General features: G+C 38.0%; 3 protein-coding genes across 4 annotated transcripts in view; 2 read left to right on the top strand and 1 right to left on the bottom strand.

Moving 5' to 3' along the window:
- Positions 1 to 5,356, top strand: part of LOC137985278 (serine/threonine-protein phosphatase 5-like) — a 20,649-nt gene extending 15,293 nt beyond the window's left edge. Inside the window, exon 16 of the mRNA XM_068832848.1 lies at positions 1,003 to 5,356. Coding sequence (XP_068688949.1) covers positions 1,003 to 1,068 — 66 coding nt within the window. The 3' untranslated portion in view covers positions 1,069 to 5,356. The remainder of the gene's footprint in view (positions 1 to 1,002) is intronic.
- On the top strand, positions 4,425 to 4,862 carry LOC137985532 (protein phosphatase 1 regulatory subunit 27-like). Its single transcript, XM_068833151.1, has one exon. It carries the CDS (start codon positions 4,425 to 4,427, stop codon positions 4,860 to 4,862), a length of 438 nt encoding a protein of 145 aa, XP_068689252.1.
- Positions 5,357 to 8,106: 2,750 nt separating the features above from the next.
- Positions 8,107 to 10,000, bottom strand: part of LOC137985277 (transmembrane protein 87A-like) — a 40,646-nt gene continuing 38,752 nt past the window's right edge. For both annotated transcript variants that reach the window (XM_068832847.1, XM_068832846.1), the window contains one exon: positions 8,107 to 10,000. This exon is cut by the window's right edge and continues 53 nt beyond it. The gene's annotated coding sequence lies outside the window, so the exon portion shown is untranslated.

The raw sequence follows: 10,000 nt of genomic DNA, 5'->3' as shown, positions 1-10,000 counted from the left end.
GCTTTAAGTTATGTGGCTTCTGGCGTGGCAAAAGGCGACCAGAAAAATTTCGCGCGTTTTCCGTCTGTGAACTCGACGTAACGAAGGTCGCAAAAGACGTTTTCGTGCGCTTTTGGTCATTTAAACCGCTGGATTTCTTCTCTCGCTCTTTAACTTAATGTAACCTTGGACTTAAATAAAGGGCTGAGATATTCATGTTAATTTTGACACAATAGAATTTTGCACGCCTTAAGTAGTTTGTCATCGTTCATAAGCAAATGTGCAACCCACCTTTTGAAGGTGTAAATGAAACATAATTTTGAGGAATTTATAGCATTCTTGTTAAAAATTTAGCGCTTTCAGCAGTCGAACATTTTTTCCGAGCGCTTTTGTCGGGAGACCACACAATTAGAGACGTTTAGCATCAGGTTTTTCGCGGGAAACCGCAAACCACAAGCTGCGGTTTGCGGTTAGCCGTTTGCAGTTTCAGGTTTCCTGGCTTTCGAACTTTAGCAAGGAGTTCGGCTTGATGCCGCCATGTTGTTTTTTTTGTCAAGTGGAAGTGTATCACTTTGATCGCCCAAAAAATATAAATACTTCATTCGAGTTCAAAAATCTAACTAGCACATAGAAGGTGGAAATAGAAAGCTACTTCGTGCTTTTAAACGTGAGACTGTACAATTTTTAGTGGCAAAAAACCTTGCCGTTAGTTACTTACCGCTAGAGGCCTTCTCCGCGGTTAAAACGTGAACTGCAAACCGCAAACGCGACGGCAAGACCTTGGTCACGTGATATTTTGCGGTTTGCGATTTCCCTTGAAAAACCTGATGCTAAATCTCCCTAATAGCTATCCAATGACGAAGATGCAACGCCGAAGGATGGCTTTTTTTCAGTGGTCAACTAAAAGAAATACCATGTTTTATTATGCTGACAGTTTAAAAGAGAAATCCAAATAGTTATTTCTTCCTAACGAGGACCGTCCCCGAAACGATTTCTAAGAGAAATATTTTTTTTCCAATACAGCCTCACCCGGATGTGAGACCCATGGCTTACGCAAACTCCTTCATGTCCATGTTTGGATTCATGTAACACAGTTCACAAAGTCACGCAGTGGATGTCACCACCCGTCAGGCTGACAGTATGGATGGAGGTCAGACGGGAGCGAAATTGTTCCAGTTAAAATATATATTACCCTGATCTAAGGCGTGCTTTTCAGAGTCGCGCACAACCCGTTTTAGAAATTTACTTCAGCCGCAAATTCATATTGATTCCAAGAACCAATTCTTATTTACACGTTTCCGTTTGAAAACCCGGACTTCTGTATTCGTTCTCGCGTATCTTCCGCAAATAAACACCCGAAAACGGTTTCAAACGTGGAGGCATAAATATTTTGAAAAGGCTTTTTTTGTAGTATGCACTGACTTTTCAAAACGTTGATGTCTAAACTGATGAAAACGAACTAGTTAGAGCAGCAGACAAGCAATAATTTAAAGAAAGAAACCAACACCTGGCTTTAGTTAAATGAAAAGCAGGTCTCATCTTCGGACAAGAAGATGAACATACAACAAAATAGATCCTTTTTTTTCTTCAAACGATGAAACAGTTTGGATATTTTTTCAAGAGAAATTATAGAGAACATCATTTCTAGCCATCTAAAGCTAGTCCGTTTCGAAAGTGGAAACTCCCTTGAAGAGCGTGTGTAGTATAACTCAAAAGCGCTTTTTTAAAACGCCAACTACATATTTTCGGTGCCGTAGTTAACCGGGAAACTTTTGAAATAGCAGCCCAGTTGTGTGACTGTGGTCTAACTACACAAATTTCGTTCTTGGAATCGTTTTGAAAAAAAAAAGACAAAGTGACCTTTGTAATAACCAATTTCAGAAGTGAACATTTACATGGACTGTTGGCATTAAGTTTTCTTTTGTTACCAATAACCTTTAGTGGCTAACCATGTCTGTTTATTTTTCCCTTGTCTGATTAAAAAAACCTAGTTAAAGATTTTTGTAGAAAATCGTTCTTGAATCAATCATTTATATTACACAGTTTCTATACTAAATTTTTAAGAAGTCACTCTCCTTTGCCAACTGCTAAGCTTTCTGAAAAAAGAACTCTTTTTTACTAATATTTTTTTCCTTAAATTATTATATTCCTTACCAAATTTGGGGCGTTTGATAGTTATTTATAAACGACTTTTGTCGTCGGTAGCGTGAAAATAAAAACGTGAAGTGACTGTCAACTCCTTAGTATCCTGTGCTTATAATTAAAAATCTCGACATTTTCATGCAATTGTTTCTTTGTTTAAAACTTGGTTTTAGGGATATTTCTAATTTGTGTTGTTGTTTTCTTTTCACTGCAGGGCTGTTTGTTATTGATTGTACAAAATAAATTCGCAAATGCTTTATTTGTATTTCTGCGCATATATATAGTGATTGGCTTAAAAATCTCGCGCCAAATTTTCAACCAAAACGAGTGGTCGCAAGTTTTTCCCGCGCTTCACCCCAGCCGGAAGTGTTTGGCTTGCGTTTTTATTAGCTTATTTGAATCTCTGCGTCTTTTTCGATTGTCCAAGTTATTACTTTTCTTTTACGTCACTTTATTGAAATCCATTCTATTGCACGACAAACCGACTGCCAAAAGAAGCAAATTAATCCTAACCTTGTCTCGTTCTCTTCAGACTCTCTCTCACCCAAAAGACAACAGAAATTTATTCATCTTTGCGAAAAGTCCATACTCAGGAGCATGAAATTTCCACTCCAGGTCTGTGTAACAACGTTCTTCGAGACCAAGCAAGTGTTGCACGATATTTTTTTTTGTTTATAAGATTCTGATCCATTCTCGATCCCGGCAACGGTGCCAATTAATTATGCAAGGATTTACTTATTATCTCATAATACGCGCTTTACACAAACGTTTGATTCAAAGAATGATAGAAAAATATCACTGATCTGCCGTTACATTATTTTCATCATAATCTTTACGTTCTCACTTGATTGGTGTTATATGAAACGGAAATTAAGGTGGACAGTATGTTGTAAATCTACATCAATAAAAAGGAAAATTACATAACCACAAGCTTATACGTTCGGAATCACGCGGGCTGCTCTACTGTTCCCTGTTGATAAAATCAACTAGAAAAAACGAGGGCCATAACTTACAGAATACGGCCCTCGAACACGGTTTATAAGAGGCGTGTTTTGACTCAAGCTCCACAAGAATTGCTATCCGGTGACTAGCTAAACGAGACTAAAACCCGGGACGAAATAAGCTTTGAGTGAAGGCTGCCGAAACAGGCCCAACACTTTTCCTCATCGACAAAAGGGAGGAAATAAACTTGTTGTTTACAGAAACCGGAAAACGTCGTGGTCAAATTTGCTGTGTGGCTAGACTCAATGAGACCTATATTCGATTTTGGCTCAATTCCTTGGGAAAAGTTCTCGGCAAGCACTAAAAAAGAGCGGAGGGTTCTTTTGATTTTTAACAACCGCAGTAGGCAACCGTTTGACGTCTTTCTGTGACAGCAAAGCTTAATTAATGAATCTTACGTTGAATTCCAGCACGTCTTGTTACCTGAATTTCATCATCCTCGTGTCAGCCTTTATTTAACTTTTGCGAAGGTTAATAAATGTTATTGCTATTTCCAACTTAATTAATTTATATCTCGCAGAATAAGACGCTGTCAGACTTCTAAGGGGTATGTACACAACCTCGACCTCGGTACCCGCAAGGTTAAGCTTTTAATAAGCGTTTTCTATTTTTCGCGCAATACAGCCTTTGTAGTGCCAATTGTCTAATCCCTTTTCCATTTAGAAAAATCTTGTGTACGTAAGTATGGAAAAAGCGGATTTTTTCTCAAAGTGATGCTTTGTTTAATGACGTTAAAGAGGTGGACAATGCAAATAAGAAGCAAATAATTGTGAAGAAAGCCGTGATTCATTTTTGAATTCCTCTTTTCGCAGTCAACTCATTTGCAACATTTCGTGAGTCCCCGGCAGTTGTACAGAATGTAAATCACAACAAAATTGCTCTGCATAAAAGTTATCATTTTCTGTGCTTCTTTCATTTCATCCGGAACTAAATCTGCTATATTTAGTCTTCGCTCTCGAAACGATTTGGAAAATTCTGGAAATGTCTTACGTCACGCGTTTACCTTAATATTACGAAAGTAGGACAATGAATGTCTTTCGCGAAATAGAGAAAAGTAAATATACCCCCTCTAAGTCAACCAATGAGCTTAAAGTTAGCGTCGACTGTTATAGAAAATACAATAAGTGGCGTTCGCTGTCTTCCGTTCAAAAGTAAACTTAAGGGAATTCATTATCACAGGATTTCACTGGCGATAAATTAAGAAATGCAACTTGGATCATAGTGTGATTGAAGTAAACTGCTTTCATAGAGATAAACGCGTGTTACAAAGTTCTCGCTTGCCAAGTCGATTCTCGGAAGTTATGGATAGACGAGTGAAATTTCCACACGAGTTGGTATTCCATGATATGGTCAAAGATGGCGACCCCTCAGAGATGAGTCAGTTTTTGAAGCGACCAAGCGTGGACACAAAAATGTTAGTTAACGCCCAAGGCGGAGATAGCAACCCGGATTTTCATCAACTTGTTAAGGATGGTAACTTAAAATGTGTCCGAATGCTTGTAACTTTGGGAGCAGATGTGAACATGCAGGATAAACAAGGCTGCACATCACTTCATCACAGTGTTCAAGCAGGGAACGTCGCTGTAACGAAGTTCTTGCTTCGAAGTGGGGCAAATCCAGACATTAAAAACAACGAGAACAAATTTCCATACGATTTAACAGATGATTTTGATCTACTCGAGATGTTTGCGAGATATTTGCCGGAGGAGAGAAGAAAGAGCATTGCACCGACAAAATAACTCTTTGTGAAGAGAAAATGGATTTCTGTATTATTGTCAGTGTTTCTATTCAGTGTACTCTACTAGTTAAGTGGGCAATTTCTTTATTTTAGCAGAAAATGTTTCGTTTATTATCTCCATCGTAAGGCAACACATGATAGAATCACTCTTTTCCGAAGTGATTTATTCGATGCAGACGCCGGCTGCGAATATGGAATGCAAAGAATGGGATGTGTGCTGTTTTGTTCTAGCAAAGGTACATTTCCGCGTTTAACACTTGAAGATGAAGCCTTCAAACTGATTCTCTGGCCTCAAACAAATATTCAATCAAATTTACATCATTGGAAAACTAACAGCTAGGAAATGGAAAGCATTTCGTCTGAGCAGTTCGTCACGACGAATCCGGATATCTTAAGTCTTTATGGTGTACAAAATGTGCAATGTATTGGTTAAAATATTTATCGTCCCAAAGAATAAAAATATATAAATTTTCCTTTTAAATAATTTAAGAATAACTTATTTCTTTCGTTTAATAGTGTATAAGGGTAGTGGAGAAGAGAAAATGGCCTCACATGATCAATGTGATAGACAGAGTAAACGTTTTGAAAATTATCAAAATGATGTACAGGCTCTTTAACCGAAATTAAAAGAAGTCTAAGATGTACTCAGTTGGGACGGTTTTTTCTTTCTTTAAAAAATAATCTTGTCTATCAACTTTCTTGTTGTGTAGAGACATGCGCGTAAAACATGGATTCGGTGAAAATCCGCTCGGAAAACAAACTTGCCTTCGATTTTCATCAGTTTAAGTAACAAGGCCTACAATTTTTGTACCACGAAATTAACAGTTTGAATCCGAAAAATGAATTTGTGGATGAAACGAAGATCAACTAGGATTCGGCTCCAAAAGAAAAAAAACCATTTCATCCAGCATTTGGCTTCAAAGTCCTCCAAGTTGTTTCACTTACAAATTTAGGGCTAAGTAAATACTTTTTCAATTGCTTCGTTTACAAAACAAATCACCAAATCGCAAAATTTATGACAAGGGTGAAGAAACTACTTTAGCAACCACTTTTATTTAAAAAAACATTTGCCGCAAAATAACCTTAATGTCTCTTGCGACAAATCACACCTTCGACATCAGCTTTTTGCTCAGTTCGCCAGTGGCGTTCGTACAATGCGGTTGGAGTTCGTTGGTTACAATGGTGTACTTTTCTTTCGTTGTACTGTGCTCAGGACAGAAATAGTCATAACCTTGAGTGGGGCCACTCAAAAGCACTTAGCCTTAATCATTACGCGGGTTATTCTTAGAAGACACAGTCATTAAGCTGTGGTAGATAATTCAACTATGAAAGTCACTGGGAATGTGTGTTACCTAAGTGAAACTCGGAAGATATCCGAGAACGATGTATATTTCTCACAGTTTGTGTTCCTTCGTGATGTGGTTCTAGTTGAAGCCCACAGATGGCCCTCGCTCATCACCGAGATTTTGCTGTCAGGTGGGACACTTTATGACAATTACACTGACAAACAACTTTAGGTCCAAAACCGGTCGTTCGTTGCTGCCCCAAGGATATCGTTTGTGGTGTTGAGTACTAATCTGGGGCCTTTTCCTGGAAGGAGGAATAAATTATACCTGATATAAAAGTTACTCCAGATATAAATCTGCTATTCTGAAAAAACAGAAGAGAATTTATTCCGGGGGGTAAAGATATCCCTGGAATAGAGTTGTTACACCTTTCAGGAACCGGCCCCAGCACTATTTAAGCCTAAGCACTTTTGTTCGAGAGTGGTTAATTACTAACGACCTTACAGGGTGACATTTTGTGTACGGGAATCTTTGCTTACATACTCTGCCTCATTAGAACAAGGCTATCGTGTTCTATTCAGTCAGCCAAGAATATAAAGTACTGAATATTGAAAGTGCATTGCATCAGTGGCTGTCTGAAAAATTTGAACCCGATATAACAGAAAATCTCGGAGAAATTATGCTTTGAAAAGGAGATATTGAACAAAGAATGTATCGGGTCATTAGCACTTTTGCCACCCAAAAAGTTGCCAGTTTTTAATGGCTAATTAATGGCTCGTTAGAGCGAGTTTCAATCGAGTGTCGTAAAACCAAAATCAAAGTAATTACTTTGGCCAATCAAAAAGGACGGAGGCAATCCAGTAAACCAATCACAACTCGAAGTAATTACACGCAGCCGACACAAAGCTCGGGGAAGATGTGCACGCGCGAGCCACGATTGGCTTTAGTTTCACTTATGATTGGTTAAAAAAGTGGCGCGAGAACTTTGAACCCATCACTGAATGAAGTAATGCAAAACCAAAGCAATTCGCTAATTACTTTCGACACTCAATTGAAAACCGCTCTATAAAAGCAAAAAGGCTTAAAGTTAGATTTATCTACGTTTAACAAGTTCTTTTACCTTTTGAAGTGAATTTGCAAATAGCGTAATGCCTTCTGCGAGCAAATTCGTATCTTAATGAAACAAAAAGCAAGGTTTCTTTACACATTCGTCAATCTAACCATAGTTAATCTAGGGACTGGTTATGAAACCCTGGGTATTTCAAAAGCAGGAACAATACAGTCGCAATTAGATGTTGAACCGACCGTGACCCTGCACAATCTTTTGTTTTTGGTTCGCAAGTTAATTTCGAATAAATTAGTCGAAGCTTTTGATTGGTTGTCCTGCCGAAGAAAGCGTGTTTTTGTCGGGTTTTGTGCAGGGTCAAGGCCAAAAAAGCGAACAAAAACATGAAACAAAGAAACTTGTCGAGTTTCATAACCAGCCTACATCTATTAACTATGATCTAACGGAAGGTTATGTATTTTTTATGAAGTGTCCCACCTCACTGTGGCGGATCCGAATCACAATCAGTAGCTGGACCCTTTCCAACCAGAAATGACCGCTCCACCGTCCTTTCGTGAGCCCGCGTTTCTATTACAAGAGCTAACGATCAGGCCCGGGTTGCTCGAAGCATGGTTTACGCTAACCTACGTTAAATACCATGGAAACCTATGGGTTTTGATACCTCTTTACCAACGGTTAGCGTTAACCAGGCTTCGAGCAACAGGCCCCAGATGTCTTGCATGGGAATGAAAAAAACATTTTGATTTAAATTCTGACAGTTAATTCCACCACATACACCTGCGATACCAAATCCTGTGACTAAGGAAGAGAAACGCGCGTTACGTTAAAAAACGCTAAACATGATATTTTTATACAAATGCAAATAAAAACTGAAACTGAAAACACAAAAACAGTTTCAAGCGTTCGACATCCAAACATTTATTTATTCAAGAACAAACATAGAACAAAAACAATTACAATTAAATTCTTCCTCAGAGGCATTGTGTGAACTGAATAAATGACCAAAACAAGGGCGGAACGCGAATATGAATTACTCCAAAACGTTTCCAAACCCATGTGAAACATTTTGGGACAAGTTGCGCTAAATCTATCAACTTTTAAGAGGTTTCATAACCAAGCATAAATTCAGCAAGCGGGAAAAAAAATCGAGAAGAGCCCAGGAACTAGCTTTCCTTTCATTGACAAACAAATAGGTTTTATAACGTTTAACGTCAAGTGGTCTCTCGATGCAGATGGTTACTCCTCCATTTTCTTTTAGAGAATGTGACAGCGTTTAGCTGCCAAATGGATTCGAAGCTACAGACAATGAAAATTACTAGGCAGTACTTTCCTGTGGTTTTATTTATTACGCAGTACAAGGTGGTTCTACCTTTCGAGTCTGTGGGTGAAATCGTTATGTATTACCATTCAAATGAAAGCTAATGAGTAGTTCTCTCCTGTGGTGCTGTTTATAATCAAGTAAAAGAGGGCTTTAACTTCCGAGTCTATGGGAGGTGGTACTCAGCAATACTTTTCTGTGGTGCTGCTTCTCCAAATGTACCACCCATTTCTAACTTTGAATTGTGTAGTTCCTCGTTCACTATGAAAGCCCGTCTCAATCAGAGACCTTAGTTATTTACAAGAAAAATCCCATCTTCGGCTTCTTTGGTAGCGCAATAGTGAAAGCTGGCGATTTCGGCTGTTTCTGTAACATCCAGTTTCACATAAATATATTAGTCTCACATGACAACTATATGTTTAGAATTTATAATTTACAATGTTTGTGTTATTTGAGGCGACACCCTAAAATCCCAGAAAGAAAAAACCTTTCAACAAAACTAATGGCAGTTATAAAAGAGTACCCCATTTCTTAGCCGCTACAAAATTGCTAAAGCGTATTTTAAAGGATTATTAACTTATTTCACCAAACAAAGTTTAAACGAGTCGTTAAAGTGGTATTATGATTAAAAAAAATCAAATCCTTTTTTCCTTTGACATTCAAAACTATGTTACCTAAGTTTTCAGCTTTAATTTAAAAAAAGACACTTGTTTATTTTAACTGGGATTTTTCCTCTTTTACAATCTTCAGAGAGCTGGATCGAGGAGAAAATGACGTCAAAGACTCGCTAGTTTAAGAATGCAATGCTTTTGAACGCGACTGAATTAATAAACAGCAAGGGAGTTTCGGCTTTCAGATTTTTACTAGTGTTTTGCATACATAATAAACTGCGTTAGCACGCCGAAGTTTTAAGCTGTAGAGTGAATGGCGTCACTTTTCCCTAGATCCAACCCTCTGAGGTCCAGTCGCTCAGTTTTTAACGTGAGTAATGGCGGACGGCGAAATACAAAACTTACCATCAAAGTAAACCTTCTTTGGATAAAATCAAAGCTCAGAATTTTGCCAGGCGGGTGTTAGGAAAACACTTTCGAAATCTGATGAAAAATTGAAGTATCATAGTACCACTTTAATTTTTTACCAGAACGTTCAGGAAACATAGCGGCATCCTCAGTGTTAACAACAGCTTGAAGGAATTAGCAAAAGAAATAAGTAGTACTGCATCGATTTAGTGTGTTACTTGAGCGTAAAAAGGAAGCAAGATTGGAAAGTAATTCGTATTCATTTTTGCAAGTCTACTTGCAAATCAAAGAATCTCATCCATCGATTTATTATTAATATTATTATTATTATTATTATTAACACGTCTATCATACTGGTCATACTGGACGCTTTGTAGAACGACTACGACTTGAATTACCATGGTAACCAAACATAAGACCCATTAGGTGTCCCACGCATACGCTTAACCG

Source organism: Montipora foliosa, chromosome 14 (genome assembly GCF_036669935.1).
Source record: "Montipora foliosa isolate CH-2021 chromosome 14, ASM3666993v2, whole genome shotgun sequence".
NCBI classification, from domain to species: Eukaryota; Metazoa; Cnidaria; class Anthozoa; order Scleractinia; family Acroporidae; genus Montipora; species Montipora foliosa.
This window is presented reverse-complemented; position numbering and strand designations above follow the sequence as displayed.

What these genes read in the sequence shown, in the direction of transcription:
- LOC137985532 (XM_068833151.1), top strand. Translation starts at nt 4,425, where the DNA reads ATGGATAGACGAGTGAAATTTCCACACGAGTTGGTATTCCATGATATG.